At 34.7% G+C, this 27,021-nt stretch overlaps 1 protein-coding gene across 6 annotated transcripts in view; it reads left to right on the top strand.

Annotated features, from left to right (window-relative positions):
- EXOC2 (exocyst complex component 2) overlaps positions 1 to 27,021 on the top strand; it is a 244,959-nt gene that overhangs the window by 133,808 nt on the left and 84,130 nt on the right. For all 6 annotated transcript variants that reach the window (XM_077143499.1, XM_077143501.1, XM_077143502.1 and 3 more), the window contains 8 exons: positions 3,107 to 3,172; positions 3,319 to 3,476; positions 15,756 to 15,877; positions 17,267 to 17,328; positions 22,503 to 22,583; positions 23,066 to 23,125; positions 23,725 to 23,786; positions 25,145 to 25,211. In XM_077143499.1, the coding sequence (XP_076999614.1) occupies positions 3,107 to 3,172; positions 3,319 to 3,476; positions 15,756 to 15,877; positions 17,267 to 17,328; positions 22,503 to 22,583; positions 23,066 to 23,125; positions 23,725 to 23,786; positions 25,145 to 25,211 (678 nt within the window). The remainder of the gene's footprint in view (positions 1 to 3,106; positions 3,173 to 3,318; positions 3,477 to 15,755; positions 15,878 to 17,266; positions 17,329 to 22,502; positions 22,584 to 23,065; positions 23,126 to 23,724; positions 23,787 to 25,144; positions 25,212 to 27,021) is intronic.

Here is a 27,021-nt window from a genome sequence, read left to right as displayed (position 1 = left end):
CTGTCATGACTTGTTTTTTTTTGTTTTTTTCTTTTAATTTTTCTATTCTCTTTAAACATAACAACATACAAATGCAAACATTCTTACCATATGATCATTCCATTCTTGGTATATAATCAATAACTCACAATATCATCACATAGTTGTATATTCATCATCATGATCATTTCTTAGAACATTTGCATCAATTCAGAAAAAGAAAAAAGAAAAAAATTCATACATACTATATCCCTTATCCCTCCCTCTCATTGACTGCAAGTATTTCTGTCTACCCAATATATGTTAGCCTTTGTTTCCCCTATTTTTTTCTATACCCCTTACCACTCCCTTTCATTGATAACTAGCATTTCAGTGTACTAAATTTATTTTAACATTTGTTCCCCCTATTATTTATTTATTTTTAATCCATATGTTTTACTCATCTGTCCATAAGGTAGCTAAAAGGAGCATCAGACACAAGGTTTTCACAATCACACCGTCACATTGCAAAAGCTATATCATTATACAATCATCTTCAAGAAATATGGCTACTAGAACACAGCTCTGGTTTCAGGTACTTCCCACTAGCCACTCTAATACACCATAAACAAAAAGGGGATATCTATATAATGCATAAGATAACCTCTGGGGTAACCTCTCAACTCTGTTTGAGATCTCTCAGCCCACTGACACTTTATTTTGTCTCATGTCTCACTTCCCCCTTTTGGTTGAGAACAAGTTTCCGTAATCCCTTGACGCTGAGTCCCAGCTCATTCTAGGATTTCTGTCCCACATTGCCAGGGAGGTTTACAACCCTGGGAGTCATGTCCCATGTAGAGACGGGGAGGGTGGAGATTTTGCTTGCTGTGTTGGTTAAGAGAGAAATAGGCCATATCTGAGCAACAAAAGAAGTTCTCTGGGGGTGACTCTTAGGCCTAATTTTAAGTAGACTTAGTCTGTCCTTTGCGGGGATAAACTTCATATGAACAAACCCCAAGATTGAGGGCTTGGCCTGTTGAGTTGGTTGTCCCACTGCTTGTGAGAATATCAGGAGTTCTCCAAATGGGAAAGTTGAATTTTCCCCCTTTCTCACCATTCCCCCAAGGGGACTTTGCAAATACTTCTTTATTCACTGTTCAAATCACTCTGGATTTATTGGGATATCACACTGGTCAAATCTAGAAAATCTCATGCACCATTCAAGATTTCATGTACTTATGGTGTTCAGTTAACCTGTCCATATAACTTATATTGGAAGTGCACTAGTCAAAATATAAATTTTGTACCAAATAAACATTTTTTTGCTTTAGTCTCACACAGAAGTTGAAGTTTTAAAATATGAATGACCATCTATTATCAATATCCTGCAATACTGACATTCCTTTGTTCTTCTTCATGCAAAAACATTTTTTGATTTGTCCATTTAGTGACTGTCATTGTACACTCTAGGCATTCCTAGACTTGCAGTAGGCACTGTTTTTATCTCATTCTTTATCGTCTATCTTTCCTTATGATTTCATTTGTACCTCCAGCCCTCCTTCCTCTATCATTCTCACATTAGCTACATTCAGTGTTCTAACATTATTGTATTACAATCAGGTAGTATTGTTTGATTAGAAATTGTGTACAGTATAATATGTGAATGATTCAACTTTCAGAATGTTTAAAAAATATTGGTTTTACTGCAACAAAAATACTGGTACTCTGGGATTTGCTATACTCAGTATAGCAAAACACCAGAATTTTTAAACGCTTATATTTAATTTTCTAGCTTAAAAGTAAACTGCAGGGCAGGCAATGGTGGCGCAGTGGCAGAGTTCTCACCTGCCATGCCGGAGACTTGGATTCAATTCCCTGTGCCTGCCTATGCAAAAAAAATGTAAACTTGCAACCCACATAATACAGTGTAGATGTGTGGTTCAGTCTTGGCCTTAGAAGAAACGCAAATTCAAACATCTGAGGTAATTAAGATAGAAATTCATATTTTTACTGTATCCTTTGAAGAAAACACACAAGAAGGTATATATATCCTCTTTATCCCTATTTCCTAGAATACATCTGGAAGCCACTCAAGCTTCTCAGACTTTTACCTGAAACCTTGCAGTACAAATTCATGTTTCCCGATTACCCTTACTTTCCAGAATTACTATTTGTGCTTCAATTGGTAGCACTCTCCTTCTCTTGAAGGACCCCTGGATCCTCAGGTTAAAGATACAATCAAGGTAAGGGACTTGCAGTAGGCACTGTTTTTATCGTCATGGCATGGGCAATATTTTTATCATTTTGCATGGGCAGGCACCAGGAATCAAACCCAGTCTCCCGCATGGCAGGCAAGAACTCTGCCTGCTGAGCCAGCGTGGCCCGCCCAGATGTACTGTTTTTAAATATAAGACCTGTTAAGATATTTATAAGCCATGGAGAAAGAACCAATCAGGGAAAAGTAGTCTTCCATACTTTAAGGAGAAAGGGAAATACCCTAGTAAAACATGGGTTACATCTGTAAACAAATAGATAAAAAATTACTTCTAGGGGTGCACAGGTGGTGGTTAGAATGCCCCCGGTTCGATTCCCAGACCATGCACCCCCCAAAAAAAAAATACTTCCGGAGTTCTCCACTGTATCTTTCCTAAATTTTACAGTAAAATCTCTGAGAACAAAGGAGTGATTTATAATTTTTTTATAAAATGCCAGATAATGATGTTTATACATTTCAGCGTTCAGTAAATATTTGCTGAAGGAATAAATTTGAGATCTTAAGATCACTATACATGAATCCAGTTTGCTCTTCCTTTTTTCCATACTAGCTAATGAGAATTGATATTGAGAATATTATCTTGGATATGATACTTTAGGTCTAACTGTATGAAGTTGAACATAAGAAATGCTATGAAATTTACTGACAAAAACAGCAGTTTCAACTTTGCTCAGCAAAAAGAAATGAGTGCTTGTTGGAGTAAAAAAATGTTCTAATCGTCTTTGAATCAAAATATTCGATTATTTTCAAGCATTCTTTTAAATTAAGTTTTAACCATATTTCATGCTTTCTTTGTCTACAACCACTAAAGCATTTCTTAATTTTATAAGTTACTTTTAAAAGATAGCTAATGTGTTTTGTTTTGTTTTTAAGACTGCTGAGAAGTCAGGCCAGATTGAAAGGTCGAAGAATGCCAGGCAAAGACAAAATGATTTTAAGGTAAGTTAAGGAAAAATATGTAGACTTTTTCATATAGGTTTTTTTACATTCAAATTTCCTAGAAGATTTGAACTACATTTTAGATATTCATTATTGAGCAGATACAGCCTTTAGTTACCTTAATCACTTTGTTGGTTATTTCATAGAAAATGATTCAAGAAATAATGCACTCTCTGGTGAAGTTGATTCGCGGAGCCTTGCTCCCACTCAGCATCAGAGAAACAGAAATGAGACAGTATGGGGGCTGGGAGGTGAGGGCTGACCTCCCTGGAGAATGGCTTGCCCATGTCGTCCAAACTGGAAGGTAAATGCTTACATGTTTTCCTTCTTAAGTCTTTCTGGGAAAAGAAGCATACTCAGTAGTGGATGTGATTTTTTATATATTCAACAAAGAAAAAATTTTACTTTAAAAAAAGTTTTTTCTTTTGAAATAATTTAAAACTTACAGGACAGTTGCAAAAATAATACAAAGTCCATACAGGGTACCCAGATCTATCAGCTTATAACATTTTGCCACATTGCTGTCTTTTTCCATCTTTGTATCTCCCTCCCTCCATCCATCTGATAGATAGATGAATCTGTTTATGAATCTGTTTTCTAAACATTTGAGAGTAAGTTGTATACATCATGCTCCTTAAACATTTAATACTTCCATGTACATTTACTGAGAACAAAGATAGTCACATATATTAACTTGGATATCAAATTTAAGCAATTTAATATTAATATAAAACTTACAGTCTATAGTCTAGCTTTTTCATATGTCCAGATAATGTGCTTTTGGGCCTTTTCTCTTCGGTTATTTATTCCAGTCTAGAATCATGGTTTGCATTTAATTGTCATTGTCTCTTTATTTGCTCTTTTTTTTTTAATTGTGAAAAGGTATACAACTTAAAATTTTCTCTGAACCACTCCCAAGCATACCATTCAGTGTGACTAACAATATTAACAGTGTTGCACTACTCTCGCTGCCATCCATTCCCAGAACTTTCCTATCATCTAAAACTGAAACCTTGTAGCTGTTATGCATTGACTCCCCATTTATCCTCTACCACCTCTTCCCCTATCCTCCTGGTATCCTGTACTCTACTTTCTGGCTCTGTGAATCTGCATCCACTAGATATTTCAGGTAGGTGAGATCATATAATATGTGTCCTGGTGTATTTCACTCAACATGATGTCTTAAAAATTTATCCATGTTATGGCATGTATCAGGACTTACTTACTTTTCACGGCTGAATACTGTTCCATTGTATGTATGTACCACATTTTGTTTATCCATTCATTTGTTAATGGACACTTGTGCTGTTTTCATTCTTTGGCTATTGTTAATTGTGCTGCTATGAACATTAGTACCCAGATACCTGTTTGAGAACCCGTATTCAATTATTTGGGATTACTGGGTCATATAATAGTTCTGTGTTTAACTTTGTGAGGAAAGATCAAACTGTTTTCCAGAGTGACTGCATTATTTTATATTCCCACTAACAATGTACAGAGATTCCTATTTCTCTGCATCTTCACCAACATGTGTGATTTTGTAATTTTTTGTAAAATAGACATTCTATTGGTATTCATTGTGGGGTTTTTTCCATAAAAATAAAATAACATTTTTATTAATTAGCTGCCTGACACATATTATGATTTTTCCTGCATTTCTGGAGGCTGCATGCTCTTTCTCTTCATATGACAAATTTTTGAACAGAATATTCTTTTTTTTTTAATCTTCAGTGCAATTTTATTGAGATATATTCACACGACATAAAATCCAGCCAAAGTATACAATCAGTGGCTCTAAGTGTCATCATATAGCTGCCCATTCATCACCACAATTGATTTTAGACATTTTTATTACTCCAATAAAAGGAATAAAAAGAAAAAAGAAAACCCAAAATATTCCATACCCTGTATCCCCTTATTATTATTATTTTTTTGTCTTCATTTTGTTATTTATCTACCTGTACACTAGGTAAAGGTAGTATCAGTCACAAGCTTTTTACAATCACATGGTCACATCATAAATCCGTATAGTTATACAATGATTATCAAAGATCGAGGCTACTGGATTCAGTTCAACAATTTCAGGTATTTCCTTCTAGCTATTTTAATATACTTGAAACTAAAAAGAAATACCTATATAGTTTCTTAAATCCTAATTTCTCAGTTATACTTTGTCTTTCTCATTTGATCATTCTCTCAATCTTCAGGGGTATCTGAGCAAATAACCTTTTAACTTCTTCATGTTGGAAAGGGGTGTTGACCTGATAGGATGGAACAGTGAGCCTGGTTGATGTTCTTAGAGAGACTGGTACTTCTGGGTTCAGGGCTTATCTGGCCTAGGGTCAATCTGGAGGCCTTAAGTTTCTGAAAGAATAAACTTACTGTTAGATCTAGTCCAAAATCATAGTGTATTCAATTGCCATTGTCTCTTTTAGTGTCTCTTTTTTATAATCATAGAAATATAAATACAGCTATCCTATCTAAACTACTTCCAAGCAAACAATTCAGTAGTGTTGATAATGTTCACAGTGCTATACTCCCCTCCTGACCATCCATTACCAGAACCTTCCCATCACTCCACCCAGAAACCCTAAATTCACTATGCATTAATTCCTCATTTCATTCCTTCTCCTACCCTGGTAATTTGTACTCTACTTTCTGTCTCTACATTGGTCAAAGTATCATGCAGTTCAATGGGTAAAGAAGAGCCTTTTCAACAAATGGTGCCAGAACAACATGATATCCATACAGGGAAAAAATATGGACCTCAACTCATGCTTCATATCGTACTTAAACATTAACTCAAGATAGGTTGCAGACCTAAACATGAAAGCTACTATTAAGCTTCTAGAAGAAAAGGAAGGAAAATTCCTTTGTTACTTTGGGGTTGTCTACCCTAGATTACAAAGATTTTCAACTGTTTTTTTCCCTAAAAGTTTTGTAGTTTTACATTTCACATGATTCACTTTGAGTTAACTGATTAAGGTGTAAGTTTTCAATTGAAGTCTTTTTTTTTGCCTATGGATGTTCAGTTGTCCCAGTACCATCTATTGAAAAGACTGTCCTTTTGAACATATTTTTGTTTTGGTTTCTTTTAAAGGAAGTAATATTTCAAGACCACAGTCCTGGTATTAGAGATACTTATTTCTATTGGGTTGGTCATTATTTCTATTTCTATTTATATTCTTTCTTCTTTCTGAGGTTTTCTAATTCTGACTTATGTTATTCTATCATGTCATATCATTTTATAAATGTCTTTTAGATCATTTGGAAATAGTAAGTTACAGTTCTGATTAGTTTTTTTTAGGATTTACTTTTGTTTTTATTGTGAAAAGCAACATATATACAAAAAAGCAGTAAGTTTCAAAGCACACTGCAGTAATTAGTTGTAGAACAGATTTCAGGGTTTGGTAAGGGTTGCAGTTCTACAATTTTACTTTTTTACTTCTCGCTGCTCCAAGATACTGGAGACTTAAAGAAATATCAGTATAATAATTTAGCAGTCATACTCATTTGTTAAACCCTACTTTCTCTGTATAAACTCTACTATCTCCTTTGATTTTTCTTCCACTCTTTAGGGTTATTTGGGCTATGCCCATTTTAACTTTTTCATATTGAAAGGGGCTGCCAATATATGGGATAGGGGGATGAAACTAGTTGATGTTCTGGAGAGTTGATGTTTTAGGACTTATTTGGCCTAGGATCCCATCTGGAACTTGTAGGTTTCTGGGAAGTAATCTTAGTGCATGGAGTCTCTGTAAAATCTCGGTTAAAGCCCTAGGTGTTGTTTAGGGTTGGCGGGAATGGTTTTGGTTGGGTTTTGGCAAACCATGCTAGATAGCAACGTCTAGCTGTTTACATAAGAATAGCCTCCAGAGTAACTGCTGAACTCTATTTGAATTCCTCAGCCACTGATACCTTATTTGTTATACTTATTTTCCTCCTTTTGGTCAGGATGACATTGTTGATCATAGGGTTCCAGGGCCAGACTTATCCCTGGGAGTCATATCCCACCTTGCCAGGGATACTTTCACCCTGGATGTCATGTCCCATATAGAGGGGAGGGTAATCATTTCATTTGCAGAGTTGGGCTTAGAGACAGAGAGGCTACATCTCAGCACCAAAATGAAGATGGTGTGATGTGGAGTTCCACTTTCATTCTTTTGCATATAGGTATCCAGCTAGTGGATTTGTCCTAGTGCCATTTGTTGAGTAGACTGTTTTTTCCCCACTGAGTGGACTTGGCACTATTGTCAAAAATTAATTGACCACAGATGTGAGGCCTTGTTTCTGAACTGTCAGTTTGATTCCATTGGTCTTTATGTCTCTTCTTGTGCTGCCAGTACCATGCTGTTTTGATTACTCTATCTTTTTAATAATTTTTTAAATCGGAACTTTTGAGTCCTCCAACTTTGTTCTTCTTTTCAAAATAGCTTTGTCTAGTTGGGACCCCTTACCTTCCCATATTAATTTGTTGATTGACTTCTATTTCTGCAAAGAAGGCTGTTGGAATTTTGATTGAGATTGTGTTGAATCTTTAAATTGATTTGGGTAGAATGGATATATTAATGATATTAAAGTCTTCAATCCATAAGTACAAATATCTTTCCATTTATTTAGGTCTTTAATTTCTTTTAGTAATGCTTTGTAGTTTTATCTGTACAACTTTTTTGCATCCTTGGATAATTTTATATCTAGATTCTTTTAGTTGCTGTTGTAAATGAAATTGTTTTCTTGATTTCCCTTTTGGGTTGTTAATTCCTAGTATATAGAACATTGGTGATTTTTATGTGTTGATCCTATACCCTGACAGTTTGCTGTATTCATTTATTAGCTCTGTTAGCTTTTTTGTGTATTGTTTGAGATTTCCCATGTATAGTATGTCATCTGCAACTTGAAATAGTTTTACTTCTTCCTTCCGAATTTCGATGCCTTTTCTTTCTTTTTCTTACATAATTCCTCTTCCTAAAACTTCCAGTGCAATGTTAACTAGCAGTCGTGACAGTGGGCATCTTTGCCATGTTCCTTCAGCCTTTTACTGTTGAGTATAGTGTTACCTGTGCATTTTTAATATATGTCTGTTTATCATGTTGAGGAAGTTTCCCTACTGTTCCTATTTTTCTGATTGTTTTTCTCAAGAAAAGTTCTGGATTTTGTCAAATGCCTTTTTTGCTTCAATTGAGATGATCGTGTGTTCTTTTGTTGTTGATGCTCTCTCAGTATGGTGGATCACATTGTTTTAAATTCTTTTTGAACCAGCCTTGCATTGTTGGGATAAATCCCACTTGATCATGTTGTGCAATCCTTTTAATATACAATTGGATTCGATTTGCTAGTATTTTATTAAAGGTTTTAAAAATTTTTTAATCAATATCTATTAGCGAGATTTGTCTTTAGTTTTCTTTCCTGTGATATCTCTATCTGGTTTAGAATTAGGGTGATCTGACCTCATACATGAATTAGGAAATCTTCCTTTTTCTTCAGCTGTTTTGAAGAATTTGAGAAAGATTGATATTCATTCTTCTTAGAATGTGTGATAGAATCTACCAGTGAAACCATCTGGTCCTGAATTTTCTTTCTTGGGAGGGTTTTTTAAAAAAAAACCTTTTTTATTGTGAAATATAACATGTATACAAAGAAAGGAAAAAAGAAGCAATAATTTTCAAAATATACTTCAACAAGTAGTTACAGAACAGATTTTAGATTTTTTTTTATGGGTTACCATTCCAGTACTTCAGGCATTTCCTTCTAGCTGCTTTAGAATGCTAGAGGCTAGAAGAAATATCAGTATAGTGATTCAGCAGTCATACTTGTTTGTTAAATCCTATTTTCTCTGTTATAACTCTTCCTTCTCCTTTGATCCTTCTCCCAATCTACAGGGATCTTTAGGCAATGCCTGTTCTGGCTTACTGATGTTGAGAAGGGGTATGACACTAAAGGCTAGGGGGATATAATTAGTTGGTAATCTTGGAGAGGCTTTTCTTTCTGGGTTTCAGGATTTATCTGGCCTAGGAACCCTCTGGAAATTATAGGTTCAAGGAGAGCAAACTTAGTGCGTGAAACTTTTATGGAGTCTCAGTTGGAGCCCTGGGTGTTCTTAAGAGTTAACAGGAGTGATATTATTTGGAGTTTAGCAGACAATGGCAATTAGCACCATCTAACAGAAGCTTGCTTAAGATTAGCCTGCAGAATAGCCTCTTGACTCGATTTAATCTCTCTTAACCACTGATGCCTTATTTTATTGTACTTCTTTTCCCCCTTTTGGTCAGGAAGACCTTGTCATTCCCACAGTTCCAGAGCCAGACTTATCCCCAGGAGCTACACCCCATGTTGTCAGGGAAACTTTCACCCCTGAATATCAGGGGTGATATTACTTGCAGAGTTGGGCTTAGAGAGAAGCCACAACTGAGTAACAAAAGACGCTTTCTGGAAGCAACTCATAGGCCTTATTATAGGTAGTCTTAGCTTCTTCACTACAGAAATAAGTTTCAGAAGGGCAAACCTCAAAATGAAGGGCGTGGCCTGTTTTCTTGCAAGTCTCCCATGGTTGAGAGGGTACCTGGGGTTTCCCAGATGGAAAAGTTTAATAGTTCCATCTTTTTTTTTTCCTTTGGACCTTCAGGGATGTCTATAAATACTTTTTAATTATCAGCCCACCATAGTCTGAGTTGTATCTTAGTTATTACATTAATCTATACAGAACTATAAGGCCTTGTTCCTGTTCTATACTCCAGGAGTTTGGGTTGTTGAAATGAGCTATCCAGTCAGGTTTATTTGGATTGTGTGTTACAGAAAATTCAGGTTCTATACGTAATAAACCTGTCTGCCTTTTGTCTCATATGGTAGGTAAAGGTCTGGAGTATATACGCTATCATCTTACTCTATATTGCCCCTAAGGTTTAATCAGTTTGTTGTGTGCCTCTGCATCCTTCCTTTTTGTAGCCGCACCATATTCTATCATATAAATATATCACAGTTTGCCATTTGGCTTCTCAGTCATTGTACCCTTCGGCTCCCTTGGTGTATTAGGCATAATGATAATGTCTAAAATAAACAAACTATGTCTTACAGTGTCCTCACTTGGTTGTACAATCAGCATCATTCTCAATGTTAGATAAAATTTTCATTGGCCCATAGCAACAAAGAAGCAGCAAACACAGCATTACCAAATATCAAATCAAAACTACCCCTCATCACTTGTCTCTCCCCCCACCCCAATTAGTTGCTGTGGTACTGTTGATGTCTTCCTGTTAACTATTGGCCATAGCATGCATTTTTAGTCCCCACCCCCACCCCCCGAATCTCTCTCCTAATGACTCTTTGTCCAGTATCACAACTTTGAAACAGTTCATGTGAGAACTTATTTATAATTGTAGATTTAATCAGTGTGATACACGGCACTATACATCCCCTGTCAGCCATATTCACCTCAATATGGTAATGTTACTTATAACCCCACTAATTAGTTTCCATCACTTCTGTCAGTTCCCTTGTATTTAAGTTCAACCTCATCACATAGCCTTTCTCCTGTCTCTAGCTTTTGTGTACCTCTAGGCCTGCTGTATTCTGTAGTGTAACCTCTAAGATTACCTTTACCAGAGTCATAATAGCAAAATCATACAGTATCTGTCCTTTTGCATCAGACTCATTTCACTCAGCATTTTGTCCTGGGTTCATCCACATTGTCATATGCTTCAGGGCCTCATTTCGTCTTACTGCTGCATAATATTCCATTGTATATAAACATATATACAATGTTATATGTTACATAATATTCCATTTGTTTATCCACTTGGCTGTTGATGGGGATATCGATTGTTTCCATCTTTTGGCAGTTGTGAAGAGTACAACTATGAACATTGGTGTGCAGATATCTGTTCATATCACTGCTTTCAGCTTTTCTGGATATATACTGAGTATTGGTATTGCTGGGTCATAGGGCAACTCAGTATTTAGTTTTCTGAGGAATAACCAAACTGTTTTCCACAGTGGCTTCACCATTATACATTTCCACCAACAGTGAATAAGCATCAGCGTTTATGATTGTTATTTCCTCTTGGTGAATTTTCCCTTTTATTAATATATACTGTCCTTTGTCTCTTATGACGTCTTTACAACAGTCTATTTTATCTGATATTAGTATAGTTACTTCTGCTTTCTTTTGGTTACAGCTTGCCTAGAACATCTTTTTCCATCCTTTCACTTTCAGTCTATTTGTATCCTTGTGTCTAAGATGCATCTCTTGTAAACATATAGATGGATTTATTTTTTACTCCATTCTGCCAATCTATATCTTTTAATTGGTGAGTTAAGTCCATTAACATTCAAAGTTATTACTATAAAGGCAGGTTTTGAATTTACTATCTTATCCTTTAGTTTTTATTCATCAGATCTATATATTCTTTTCTCTCTGTGTGTTTTTATCCTTTAAATTACCCTTACTGGAAATCTTCAATTCTGTGTCCTCTTCTCCCCTGTCTTTTTTTTCACTGGACAGGACTTCCTATAGTGTTTCTTGTAGGGCAGGTCTCTTGTTGACTAGTTCTCTCAGTCTTTATCTTTGAAGATTTTAATCTCTCCCTCAGTTTTGAAGAACAGCTTGGCTGGATAAAGAATTCTTGGCTAGAAGCCTTTCTCATTTAGAATCTTAAGTGTGTATTATCACTGCCTTTTTGCCTCCATGGTGCCTGTTGAGTGGTTCAAACTCAGTCTTATATTTTTTCCCTTGTATGTAGTAGATCACTTTTGTTATGCTGTTTTCAGGACTTTTCTGCTTCTCTTTAATATTTAACAGTTTGATTAGTATGTGTCTTGGCCTATTTGGATTTACTCTATTTGGGGTTCTTAGGGCCTGTTTGATTTGCATATTTTTGTCTTTTATAAGGGTTGCTTCAACTAACCTTCCCAGCCTTTCTCTTGTCCTTTTGGGACACCAGTCATTCTTATATTTCTGTATTTTTGTACCTCTTGTTGTGCGTCATTTCCCTAAGATCTGGTTCCATTTTTTCCATTTTTTTGCCATTTGATCTTTTGTGTGCTCTAGTTCAATTCTTTTGTCTTCTAGCTCATTTTTTCTTCTGTTTCTTCAAATCTGTTATCATGTGCCTCTAGTATATTTCTGATTTGGTCTACTGCATCTTTTATTTCTGTGCTATCTGCCCTTTTGCTGTTTAACCTTTAGAATTCTTCTTTATGCTCTTCTAGTGTCTTCCTAATATCCTTTATTTATAAATATCCTTAAGTAGTTGTTTCATACTCTGTGACTCCTCTGATGCTTTGGTTTGGTCATTTGGCTGGGCCATTTCTGCTTGGATCTTCACATGCTTTGTTATTCTTTTATGTTCAGGGCATTTGATTATCTTAATAAGGTTATTTTGCAAGTTGGTGTGCTTCACTCATCTAAAGTTTTGTATTTACTTGGTTTTGCATTGAAGTTTCCCTTTTGCACTTGTTTGTCAGTAATTCCCTGCCAAACCAAGGTCCGGATCTCATTTGGAGTACGATTCTGTTTGAGGGTCTATTAAAAGCTAGGCAGGGATGCACTGGTAGTTCAGTGGCAGGATGCCCACCCACCGTGTGGGAGACCTAGGCTCAATTCCTGGCCCATCCACCCCCCCAAAATAAAAATAAAAATAGTAGTAATAATGTATGTGAGAATAAGTAAGTAAACAAACAAACAAACACACCTCAACAGTAGTAGGCCCCCAAATCAGAAGGAGACACTCCAACATATATTATATATTGGTAATGAACTCAGAGTGGTACCCACAGAAGGGAGAGGAAAAAATTAAATTAGTAAACAATAAAAAGCAGTAAAAATAAATTTATATATAAATATACATTAAAATGAAAGTAAAAATGAAATAATAATAGTAATGTAAATATATAGAAAAACACGTAAAAACTTAAAAACTAGGCAGATAGGGAGTTTGCCGGACTGCACATACAGTCTCCCCAGCGGGTGGCACTCCTGAGGCCCCTTCTGCCCTCAGGCCCACTCCTCCCCGACTGCAGCTGCTGGCTGAGGGGATGGCTTCCATGGTGGTGGGTTTGCTTCTCCCCAAGAAACCCTGGAGACCCTCTTAGATCACTCACTCCCCCAAGATCACAGTCCTGGTCATTCTTTCCCTGCCCCCTCTTTTGTCCCACGGAACAGGGGTGACATTAGTCAGCCCCGTTCACCATCTTTCCTGGAAGTCCTTGTTGGGAGGTTTTTGATTAGTAATTCAGTCTCTATCATTATTATTATCTGTTGAGATCTTTAATTTCTTCTTGAATCATTTTAGGTAATTTGTGTTTTCTGTTAATTTGTTCAGTTCATCTAGGTTGTCTAGTTTGTTGGCATATGGTTGTTCAGAATATCTTCTTATAATCCTCCTTATTTCTTGAAGGTTGATAGATTGCCTCCCCCCTTTCATTTCTGATTTTTTTTTAATTAGGGGATTTGTGGGTTTACAGAACAATCATGCATAAAACACAGGATTCCCATATACCGCCTCAGTAGCAACACCTTGAATTGGTTTGGAATATTTGTTACATTTGATGATAGCACATTTTTATAGTTGTGCCATTAATTAAAGTCTATGTTTTAACTTAGGGTTCACTGTCTAGTGTATTTCCATGGATTCTTTTTACACTTTTTCTTGTGTTATCATATGTGCAATCTCATATTTCAGTGCTTTTAAATTGCATTCATAGTGTTGTGCAACCCTCATCTATTACCTAAACATTTCCATCATTCCAGATAGGAACCCTGTACATTTTTGTCCTTTTGTTTTATTAGTCCGCTTAGCTACAGTTTGCCAGTTTTATTGTTCCTTTCAAAGAATGAACTTAACGATTTTGTTAATTCTCACTACTGTTTTTCTATTCTGTATTTCATCTATCTCTGTTTTAATCTTTATTTCCTTCCTTTTGCTCACTTCACGTTTGGTTTGCTGTTATTTTCCTAGTTCCTCTAGGTATGAGGTGAGGTTGCTGATTTAATATCTTTCTTTCTTTTTTAGTGCACCTATTTAGAGCTATAAATTTATCTCTCAGCACTGCCTCTTGCTGCATCCCATTCATTTTGGCATATTGTGTTCTTATTATTCATTTTTCTCAAGATAGTTCTTATTTTCCCTTGTGATTTCTTCTTTGTTCCCTTAGGTGTTTAAAAGCGTATTGTTAAATTTCCTCATATTTGTGTTTTTTCCAATTTTCCCTTTGTCATTGACTTTTAGCGTCATTCCATTGTAGTCAGAGAAGATACATTGTATGATTTCAGTACTTTTAAATTTGAAACTTGTTTTGTGATCAAACTTATGTCTATCCCAGAGAATATTCCATATGCCTTTGAGGATAATTAATACTCAGCTGTTGTTGGGTGAAGTGTTCTATATGTGTATACTAGATCTAGTTAGTTTGTGGTCTCATTCAAGTCTTTATTTCCTTATTGATCTTCTGGGTGTTCTGTTCATTATTGAAAGTGGTGTATTGAAGTCTTCCACCTTTAATATAGAGCTTTCTATTTCTACCTTCAAATCTGTCATTGTTTATTTGATATATTTTGTTCTCTTCTTTTAGGTACATATATGTGTATAATCATTTATCTTCTTCATGAATTTTCCTTTCATTAATATATAGTGCCCTTCTTTTTCCCGATTAACAATTATTTTCTTAAAGTCCATTTTGTTTTATATTAGTATAGCCAAACCATCTCTCTTGATTACTATTCATACGAAATATTATCCTGTCTTTTCACTTTCAGCCTACTTATGTCTTTGAATTTAAGATGCGTATCTTTGTAAACAGCATACAGTTGGGTCATGCTTTTTATCTATTTTACCAATCTCTGCCTTTTGACTGGAGGGTTTAATCCACTTACATTTAAAGTAACTACTGATAATGCAGGATTTTGTTTCGCTAGTGTGCTCTCTGTTCTTTGTAAGTCTTATACCTTGTTTGTCCTTCATCTGGTACTGCCTGTTTTTGTAATATTTTATTTTTTGTAGTGAACCCTTAAGGGTCCTTTCTCATTTTCTTTTGTGCATATTTTTGCCAGTATTTTCTTTGTAGTTACCACGGAGCTTACATTTAACCTAAAAGTCTGTAACACCCTTGTGTGATATGACACCAACTTAATGTCAATAGCTAACACAAAACTATGCTCCTATATTCCTCTGTCCCCCATCTATATGTAGTTTTTGTCACAAAGTACATATTTATGCTGTGAGTCAAAAGCCATTGATATATCATTACTTCCAATGAATTTACATTTTATATCCTGTTGGTATTAAATATTGGGGTTAGAAATAAAAATATCATTATCATGTAGCAACTAGAGTCTTAACCTTCTTGTTATTTTTATGTTTGTTGAGGATGTCATACTGTCCACACATTATTTTTGTTGTTTAACCTACTATTTCACTTCATTATAATCCCTATGCTGGTCTTACTTTCTCTCTGTTTTCAGTGTGTTTTAGCTTGTTAGGTCCATGGTTAATGATGATTTATGCCTAGGGTAGTCATTCATTAGATGAAATGCAGGATGGTGACACAGTGGAGGAAATTGCTTCAAAGGCCCCACTCTCCTGCTTCACAGGCTCACTTACGAGTCGTTGACTGCCCTTGAAATCCCTAACGATGTGCTGCAGACCACCCAGGACCTCATTTTGGATCTCCGAGAACGCTGTGTGGTAGTCACACTGCAGCGCACAGCTGAAGGTATGCCAAGAAAAGTCTGTGGTGCTTACTGGACCACAGCGAGCAGAACATGCCCCCCTCTCCATCTTCCTAGATCCTGGAAACAAGATAATTTACTTCAGTGGAAATTTGGATACATTCACTGAACTTTGATCACCTTATTTCTAGCTGCTCAATGGGATATTTTTCCCGGTGTCTTTCACTTCAACTTAGTTGAGATGTAAGACTGTGCAGAAATTAAAATGGGTAAATTTGAAAAATATTTAACGATAAAAGAAGAGTGTTAATGTAGAATTATAAGTAGAAAAAGTAGAATATAAAATGCGATCCCACTTTGTAAAAAACATTCGTGTATTTTTTAAACTTAATTTATAAATCTCCATGTAAAATTGGAAGAACTATTAATTAACATTGGTTTTCTGGACAGTAAAGATTACAAGTAATTTCTTTGTAATTTTTAGAATATTCAGGATTTTCTGTACAGAATCATAAAAAGCAAGAAAGTTTTAGCTTTGTAACTCAGCCTTTTGGGCATTAAATATTTTTAGAAACAATCAAGGACATTGTTATAAATGACACGTCTTTCCTAACTACCACTAGACCTTTTAAGTGGGAAGGTCACATTGACACAGGAATAGTGGTTGGTAAACTCTAATCTGAAAAAGATGGTCCCCAGGTGAGAAATTGGAGCATTGCCCTCCTGATTCCATCACTTCCTCCCACGAAAGTCTGAGGCAGCCTCACAGTGCCAATGATGAAGGCCCACCTGGGTCTTCTTTTATCCAAGTGGGAATCATATTGCTATCATCAGCGAAGTGTGAGGTTAAAACAGAATCCAGTGGTTTGTTAAAATTTTAGCAAAGAAAATATTGCATGGCTTATTATGTACCCTTTTATCAGAAGTACTGAATAATAGTAAATCTTTGTCTAAAATCATCACTGAACTTAGTCTACAATCTCCTAATTAGGCTATGCAGTGAAAATTTTTGTTTACATTAAAGTCTTGTTTTAACAATCCAGCAAACAATACACATTTAAATCCTTGAGTCTATCAGAATCATATTATATACCTACTTTCACCAGCTTTTTTTACAAAACTATAATTTAGTTAAAAGCCATAACCTTCGGTGGTCCATGGTGGCTCAACAGGCAGACTTCTTGCCTCCCATGCCGGAGACCTGGGTTTGCTTCCCATTGCTTGCCCATGTAAAAAAAAAAACAAAAAAGGCAGGCCATGGTGACTTAGCAGGCAGAGTTCTTGCCCGTCATGCTGGAGACCCGGGTTCAATTACCTGTGCCTGCCCATATGAAAGAAAACACCTTATAAAAGCCATAACCTTTGAGATTTTATCTCTACAAAGTTCAGTGAGAGAACTATAGTAAAAAGTCCTGTGTGCATTTTCCTTTTAGAAATAAAGAGATTAGCTGAAAAAGAAGACTGGATCGTCGATAACGAAGGACTGACTTCTCTGGTGAGTTTAAACTCTGCAATTAATAATCATTAATATAATATTCAAAGTAAATGATTCTACATTATCTCAAAATAAGCTATTGCTTTTTGCTTTTTTCCTTCTTTCTCTCTGTCTCAGTACCTCTCTCTCTCTCACTCTTTTTTTTTTAATTAGAAGCATGTGTTCTCTTCGTTGTGACTTTAAATGGTTCCTGGAAATAGTAGCTTCTTAAAGGTTTCCTTCTCAGAGTTAGTTTTGCTTAATAACCATAAATTTTGAAATTAAAGATGAATTTCTTTTAGAGTGGTGTTTCTTCATCTTTTATCACTTACTATATTTTGTTTGCAATACTTTTTTAAAAAATAAGTTATGCTAAATTTTTAGTTACACAGCAACTTTGAATGTTTCCCAAAAGCAGTATCAAAAAAATGTTATTACTGATCCCTACATCCAAATAAAACAAATAAAAAGACAAAGATGACAAAAAACCTCTCTATATATACACACAGATCAGGCAGGCAACTATTACCACGAGTTATTCATTCTAGTTTCATTGTCTATTCAGATGAGACTTTTAGGTTTTCAAAATACCTTTGAAAATATTTTTCATAATTTTTATCATGTTTCCATATCTGGATCCCCACAACGATACTGTAAGGTGGGTATAGTAATTAAAATTTATATTCAGGTGCTAGAAAATATAAGTGACTTCAACTGGACAGAGAGTTGGTGTGGCAGCTCAGGCATGTAACCTCTGCCCGGGACTCTGTGTATGTCTTCTCTCTGATCCTTAACACTTGCTTCTGATTCAGCCTGGCCTCAGGATCACAAGATGGCCACTGTAGTTCCAGCCATTATGATCTCATTCCTGTTAGAAGAAAAGTCCCAGTACTTTCCTAGAAGCTACATCTGACGATTTCTACTTCCATCTTATCAGCAAGAATTTAGTTACATGCCCACTCCTATCTGTAATAGGGCTGGAAAAAAAATGTAGTTTTCAACAGAGTAGATTGCTGCTTTCAACAATTTCTTTCTTACTTCAAGAAAAAGGAGAAACTAAACCTTGGAAAAGCAACTAGCAGTTTCTTCCTTACTGAGAAGTAAACTATAATAAAATGGTTTGACTTGCCCAAATTTACAAAATAGTGATGTCTGGTTGTTGAGAAGTAATGGTCCCATGTAATTTTTCTTCATTTCCTTGCATCTCATTACTTTTTATCAACAGTCTTCCTTTAGCCATTGGGGATTTTTTTTTATCAGTTTTCATTCTTCCAAAGATCAAGGTTCTAAAGATAAAGAGATACAATTTTACCTTGTTTTATGTAATGGTGTGGTTAGGAAAACAATTCTTACTTCAGATTTTTTGCAGATTATATCATGCTTGAAATGAGTTAGGAATACTTATTATTTTCAATAAATTTATTGTTATTCTCTTTTAAGTTATTTACCTTTTTAATAAAAATTTCCTTTAATTTATTCATTTTATTCTGTTTGCCAGTTATTTGTATTTTTGTATCACCTAATCTATAGTTAATTAGCCCTTACATGAAATGTTTAGAGGAAAAGGTTACTATTAGCTACTTGAAATGTGGCTAATAGAAAATATATGCTACATTTCAAGGGTTTATTGTAATAACAAAAAGAATGTAAAATATCTCAGTTCTTTTTGTATTGATCATATGTTGAACTAACAATATTTGGCTATCCTGCTTTTACAAAACTGTACTAAGTTTTATGTGTTCTTAATTTTTTAAACAAGGATAATTAGAAAATATAAAATCATGCATGTGACTTGTGTTTGTATTCATGTTATACTTCTTTGGACAATCCTACACTGGATTTACTTAGTCCTTGACTCTGCCGTGAAATAGGCATGCCATGTTAAAGAAGACCCTAAGCCATCTGATCCTAGTTTCTTTGTTTGTAAAAAGGGGAACATAGTACTTTTCACAGTGTTGTTGGTTACAATTAAGTGCTATGGGCTAAAGCACTGTGTAACTCTAATAAAACCGTAAGTTTATAAGTATACCTGACTATTGCCAAAGCCCTTTCATATAACCCTATTCTAGGTAATTAATACAATAAAGCTGAAAGACAAGCCAAAAGATATCATTGTAACCAAATCTGAATAACTTACCGCAAATTAAATAGCCCATTAGAAGCCAAGTTACCATGACTCCAGTTCATGATGCATGCTTGCTTCATATCAGTCTTTTGCAAAAGAAAAAAATACATATGTTCAATTTGAGAAAGTAGAGAATCTGTTTAAGGATTTATGTTTCACTTAAAAATACTGACAAATTCAATGAAAATTAGCTAGAAAATAGGTATTGAATTATGTCCTTTTTCAGTTTAGTCCTTCTTGTGTATATATATATATATATATATATATATATATAGAGAGAGAGAGAGAGAGAGAGAGAGAGAGAGAGAGAACCCAACATATTATATGGTATCTGTCATATCTTGGGACAAGTGAATTTTTTTTCTTTTAAACTGATTATAGTAGATAAGCCTTTGTGAAAATTCTTTGAAATGGTTACTACAGAAACTTTAAGTTTATAATAGTAAGAAATTGTAACCATAAAGTAACTAATTTCATATTTGATCTCACGCTTACACAAGCCACAGAAATATGTTTAGGAATGAAAGAACTAAATCCCAATATACCTTCTAAATAAATGACTCAAGGGAGGTAAAATATCTGGAGTCAGCCAATAAATTTTCTAGTAAAAGATTTTTAAAAAGTGTACTGATACTAGAGACTTGATCATGGTAGGTAAGATGTTATCCATTCAGCATGGACCTCTCTTAAGAGAAAAGGTGATTCGGTGCTTACAATATAAATCTAGATCCAGATTTCAGTATTTTAATCTAATTAACACCTACAAAGTCTTATAATTTGAACAGTGGCTTAAATTGTATCAAAGCCTATCTATTTATTTTCTTTCCATTTCCATCATACCAGTCCCATTTGTTTGAAATGAGAATACTTTTTTCTTTGCTTGTGACTGACAGAGGAAAATATTCTTATCAGGTTAAATAAAGAAATTAACATTAAAGTTTACCACATTATGACTGTTCTTTCAGCCGAAGTATTGTCTTTAATTTGAACTCTGAAACAGCTCATTTGAAAGCATCCTGTTTTCTTCTCATCTTGAAAATGATTTCTGCCTCTTTTTCAATTTGGATAATTCTGAGAATTTTCTTCTTTCAGAAGAACTGGAATGATTTGTGATAGGTCCTTATATCAGCTAAATTAGATGATTCAGTGATGATGTACAGAAATAGCACTATTTCTTTGTTGTTGGAAAAACAAATAGCAAATATTTCAGAATATCACTAACTTCCAGGTAACTGAAACTACTCATTGATCTCACTAGTGTTCTAGTTCATTTAATGTATTAATATGGTTATAAAAAACTAGTGAGAAAATCTAGTTCACATACTTTTTCCTTTTCTTTTTTGGGTGCATGGTCCGGGAATCAAACCCGGTCTCCCAAATAAAAGGTGAGCATTCTACCACTGACTCACCCATGCACCCTCACATTTTAATACAAGAAATTAAAATAATCCCACCATGAATGTCAACATCTAATTTTTACAATGGAATTGTATACTTAGCCATTCTCCTTTTTATTTTAATATATTGAATTTTCATACCTCCTGAGGCAGATGGATAAGGTCTGTAATCTAACAAACATTTGGCGTTCTAAAATACTCTCTGTACAGTTGTATTTCATCCTATATATACATTTTTTAATTTCTACTTTGAAAGTATTTCTTATGCTGCCCTCTGGTGGTTTTGAAGTGCAGTAATAGAGTGACAGTAAAACTATGGCACTGCTTTAGCTCTCATTAGATCTGGGTTCTTTTTGTAAGAAAATACAGTTGTCTTTTTTTTAATTGTCACTTTCTTCTGTTCAATTTTTTTCCTGTACCCTTTTAAAAATCAAAGTATATGTTGAGAAGTTTGCTGTCTGGATTTTCTGCTTATACCTGGTTTGTTGAACTTTGTACCTCCCATGGCCCCTATCCCTTCTACATGCTAGCGTCTCTTATCCTTCAGTGTCAGTGTGAACATTACTTACTGTCTCAAGGAGGCCTGCTTTGCCATCCTATTTAGAGCACATCCCCCTCCATCACCATTTTTCTCTGGGTTTCCACTTTTTTCTGCATGGCACTTATTCTAGTACGTGCTCTTTTTGCTTGTGATCATTGTGTTTACTATTATAGGATGAAGCGCAACTAGAACCTTCTCTTGTTTGTTGTTGTATCCCCATCACCCAGAACAGTCCCTGGCATAAAGCAAAACCTTAACTGCAGTTAGGAGCTAGGTGCTAGGATTCAGCTGAGCTTGTCTTGAAATGTCATTTGCTGGACATATTTTTCAAGTTCATCTTCTGATTTACTGCACCCAGAAAACTGACCAGAGTGACTTGATTATTGAATTAAAGACCTTGTACTTTTTCTGAATTGTTATTATTAACATTAAATTTTGTTGAACAGTACCAGAAATGTATGTGGAAGGACTAGGAGATTGGGCACATTCCAGAATATGTGAAAATGGCTTTTAAAATATAATCTCAGGGGGTTCAAGGGTAGTTCAGTGGTAGCATTCCCGCCTGCCATGCAGGAGACCTGGGTTTAATTCCTGGCCCATGCACTTCCCCAAGACAAACAAACAAATAAACAAAGAAAAACAAACAAAAATTCAACGAATGGTACTGCAATTAATGGTACACTTACCTGGAAACAGAAAGAAATGTGACCCCTGCCATACAGCATACCTCAAAAAAAGTATGTATTTATGTTAACAGTTCTATTAACATGACAATTTATATATATATATATATAAAAACTTGTTTATATATATATAATCTCATTGTATCAGCTCATGTTGTCATTTGTCTCTCAGAAGTGTAAAACTTCGATGCAAATTTTAGTTATATCTGACTTCTATTCTAGTTGAATGAGATGTACTTTATATTCTCAAGATTCACCCACTTAAAAATATTAAGTACAAAATATATACCAAATCAAACGTAAATGACTTGGAGATTATTTACCAGATTATGTGTCCCTGTTCCTCTCCATAAATCTGGAAAATTTAGAATATTTTTTCCTGTTAGCCATGACTTACTAAAGGATGCTGGTTTTTCCATTTTTAAGATGCATGTTGTTTTTTCCTCTAGCCATGTCAGTTTGAACAGTGCATTGTACATTCCCTGCAGTCCTTGAAAGGCGTTCTAGAGTGCAAGCCTGGAGAAGCCAGTGTAAGTTTTCTGTTCAACTCAATCTCTTCAGACTGTTCCGAAGAACCCGTTGGAATCCCCACTGTAAATTTTTGAGTCATTTCAGCACAAGAGCTTTTCTCCCTTTATTGCTTTGCTTATTTTGTTTAGTTTAGCTGTATTAGCCTGTTGACTTGTGGTTTCCAAGATAGGCTGATGAAAATTGAAAGGTTAAGTGTAAGTATCCTAGGTAGAGTACTTACAGTGTTAATGCTTTGTGTATGAAAGAAATGATGACTTAGATACTGTAATCAGCTTATAAGTCTGTATCTTCTCAAGATAAAGTAGCTGTAAGTAGGAAAACTACTTTTAGAGCAACCCTCAATTTTATGTCTCTTTACAGGGTAAGATTACCCATACTTGAACCCTTTGCCCATGTCTTAACTTTTTATATCTAACTTTATAAACAGAAAGTTGTTTTCTTAATAAAGTCCAAAAATTTTAACCAGCTATCTTTTTCGTAGGTCTTTCAACAGCCTAAAGCACAGGAGGAGGTTTGTCAGCTAAGCATCAATATTATGCAGGTAATATTTAAAAACAGTGACAGATGCCCAGTAAGCATGAAACATGATATAAATTATTAGACAACCCTCCTGTTTAAAATATATAATATAAAATACATATACTATATTCCTATTAATAATATATGTCTATGTATAACCTATTCTATCAAACATGTTTTCATCTTGTCTGAATATGTAATGGTTTATTGTAAGTAGAGTAACAAAATAGGTTTAATGTAGGATTAGTTCCAATTTATTTTAGCAATGCCCCAGTATTTATATTATAGTTTCCTTTGTGTGTTCTTGTGGTACTTCATGTATATTTTTATGTTGAGCCTATGTTAAATTAAATTAAATTAGTTGCTTCCATTTTATTTAGAGTATATAAAGTTCTTCAATAGGACCAGTACATTGTAACAATAAATAATAAACAGAAAGTTGAGCAAATGAGAGAAAGAAAAAATGTCATATTCTAAAATATATTCAAGAATTTAATAATTGGATCAAAAAATATTTATGATTTTCTTTTATTATAGCAAAATTATTTATTTACATTTAATTTATATAACATCTTTAATGTCCAACTCAATTACTGTCACTGAAACTTATTTTTGACTTAGGTTTTTATACACTGTCTAGAACAATTGAGCACCAAACCTGATGCGGATATAGATACTACACAGTAAGTAAAATGAAATTAATCTTATTGATGCATTTATAGAAATTCGAAATACACATGCAAGTTATTTAAAGTCATATTTTTATATATTTGACCTATATTGTTTCCATAATTTCTTTACCATCTCTTTGCCTTAGTGTAGATATATTGAGCAAAATTGGGCACACAGTCAGCTTACTAATTTGAAAGGAACACATTTAAATCTGCATCATGTTTATTTACTTGGTCTCTGGAAGCCATTTCTTGACTCGCAAGATTTATAAATCCATGTGATAATTCCTTTATAATGCTGTTCTGCAGAATTTTTTAAAAATCTGTAAAAAATCTAGTTACCTGTTACATGTAACATTTGGGTACCAAAGATTTATGTTCTCACACGTATAATACTGAAATAAATGCTTCTTAATTTTTAATTGACGATTTAAGAGTTTTCCCATGTTTGCCTGTTTTCTGGTATTAGTTTTTACTTCATAGTATTATCACCTCTTTAGAAACCTACTAAATATTTAATTCTTTTACTTTTTCTTTGATTTTGTTTTATGTTTAGCCTCTTTAATCCATCAGGAATTTTGTGTTGGTAATCTGTTCCCTAAGGTTATTGATTAAATGTCTTTCCTCCTTTATTGTTTTGTTACAATTTCTTTCATACATCCTTGACTTCTAATATAAAGTGTGATGTAGTTCTGAATTTTTTCTCCATTTTTATATATTTTATATCAATTTGAGCCGTTTTAATTATTTGTAAGTTTGTTTGAATGTTGTCCAAATGAGCATCCTCTGTGCCTCTGTTTTAAAATATTATTTGATACTTTCATCTGTTTAGATTTCCTTATAAATTCTAAAATTATTTGATCAGGCTGAAAGAAAAATATCCTGCAGAGATGTTCACCCCAATTCTGTTATGTCTGTCAGTGGAGTTCATAAATTGGATTAATCAGTTTTTGTATTTCTGGTTACTTATGGGTTGTCAACTTATATCCTAACTCAGCTCTTCAGTTCACCTGTAAGTCATAAAAATGAGCTGGAAAATGCTCCCTGGAGATTCTGATAGGTGAAATAATTTCAGTTGTGTGAGCATATACTGCAGGCAATTTAAATTATATGAACTTTTTCTCCCTTGGTGATTTGTTTTTAAATTTATTTAAGACCGTATTGTGAAGACCCAAAGACTCAATTTTTGTGGCCCATGTTAATTAGCCCATAATGCCTTCTTGGAGTTGCTAACTATTAGATATAGAAAACTTACAGAAAGAATGTGATTTTTGACTAAAAGATTTAAAAGTCAAATTTATACATGGTTCATTGCAGTTTTTATTCTAATGTTTAATTGTAACCGTTTTCTTCTTTGCTTTTATGTTCAGTCTTTCCATTGATGTTTCTTCTCCTGATTTGTTTGGAAGTATCCATGAAGACTTTAGTTTGACTTCTGTAAGTAACATGACAAATAACTGATAAATAATTATGATGCTAAATGCTAAATAATACTATATAATGTAAAATATCAGTGATGTTTATAAATCAGGCAAAATTACTTTGAATTTTACTGTTTTACTGCTCTAGCATACTACTGTGTATTTTGGAAATATTTGATGTTTTATGAACATTTTAGTAAAAGTGTAGTTCTACATGTATTTCACAATGAACGGTTTTTAGCTAATGTTACAGCCTAAATAGTTCTTATAATAGCTGCATCTAAGCACCTCTCTTTAGGTGTTAAGTAGGTTCCTTGCTGGTACCTGGAGCTCCAGTGCCACCAGGGTGGGTAGGCCAGTGGCATAGACAAGATAACTGTTCCCACCACACCTCTCACCTCCCCACCAGCTATGCTTTCTACAGGTTCTCTAACAGCATTTTATTTGAACACACGGCTCCTTGGCAAAGTAAGGAAACCAAGCCATATTCCATATATATATACATTATCATATGTAATTTTGAAAACCTATACAGGTGTTTATAGCTTATTACCTATATACATTCAGCTGTTGAGATTCCCCCCTCTGGCTTTCTTAAGGGAAATAACCCTCTGACTTGTCATGAGCTGGAAGGATATGTGCGAGTAGTGTGTATCAGAAAAAAGATTGCTTGAACTTTCTACCCTGTATCATTCATCCACAGTTATGAATTTCCAAATGAAGCATTTGTTTATACAAAATGTGTCAGAAATCATGTGATTGTTTCAAAGTATTCTAAATTTTTTGACTTGGATGACTTTGTATATAGTGTTATCATTCATGAGGTAGAGAATTCAGGAAGAAGACAAGTTGTTTTGGAGCGTGGTCCAGGAATTGAACCCGGGTCTCCCCCATGGAGGGCAGGCGTTCTGCCACTGAGCCACCCATGCACCTGAAGACAGGTCTTAAAGAAAGATTAGAAATGCAGTTTGAGACCAGAAAGTGTGACATTTAATAAGCATTATCTAGTGGGTGACAAGATTTACTTGTCTGGAACTCAGAAAGGAAATCTTGCTGCAGAGTTGTAAATGAGCAACATAGAAGCAATATAAGGCCTGGGAATGGATGAGAATACAGGGACAATATTAGTTGAGAGAAGGTGGGTTGCAGGCAACTGTATAAGAATTGGGCTACCCGTACTTGAGGAGTGGATGAAGTAGAGAACCTGAAAGAATCCTGAAGAGGAATTATGAGGAAGACAGAAGGAAATTCAGATAGAGCAGTATTCCTAAAACAGATGGAAAAAAGTGTTTAAGGAATGTCTGACAGCATTAAATATGGAGGAAAGATTAGGGTGGGTAAGATGAAATTGGAATGGTCTCTCAGCATAGGTGCTTAGGCATCATTAAGTAATCTCAAGAGAACTCATCCATGGAGAAAACGGAGATGGGAAACTGCATTGAGTAGGGCAAGGAGTAGGAGCTGAGGAAGTATGTGTAGTATAGAGAGAGGCTAGGAGAGGATGCGGGCTAGAGGATCGTTTTAAATTGTGCAAGACTTTGCCAGCTAACTGGTAGAAGTTTTGTTTGATTTGGTTTGGTCTTTCAGAACAAGCCTATATTTTTTTTTTAATTAGAGAAGTTATGGATTCACTGAAAAAATCATGGCTAAAATAGTTTTCTTATCTACTTACACACTGCAACACATTGTATTAGTGTGGTATATTTGTTACAATTGATGAGCATATTTTTGTAATTGTACTGTTAACTATAGTCCATGGAGCTATAGTTAACTATAGCCTTGGAGCTTCACTATTTCTGTTGTACAGTTCCATGAATTTTTTTTTT

This window comes from Tamandua tetradactyla, chromosome 25 (assembly GCF_023851605.1).
Source record: "Tamandua tetradactyla isolate mTamTet1 chromosome 25, mTamTet1.pri, whole genome shotgun sequence".
NCBI lineage: Eukaryota > Metazoa > Chordata > Mammalia > Pilosa > Myrmecophagidae > Tamandua > Tamandua tetradactyla.
Note: the sequence above shows the minus strand (reverse complement) of the source record. Positions and strands in the feature narration are given on the sequence as shown.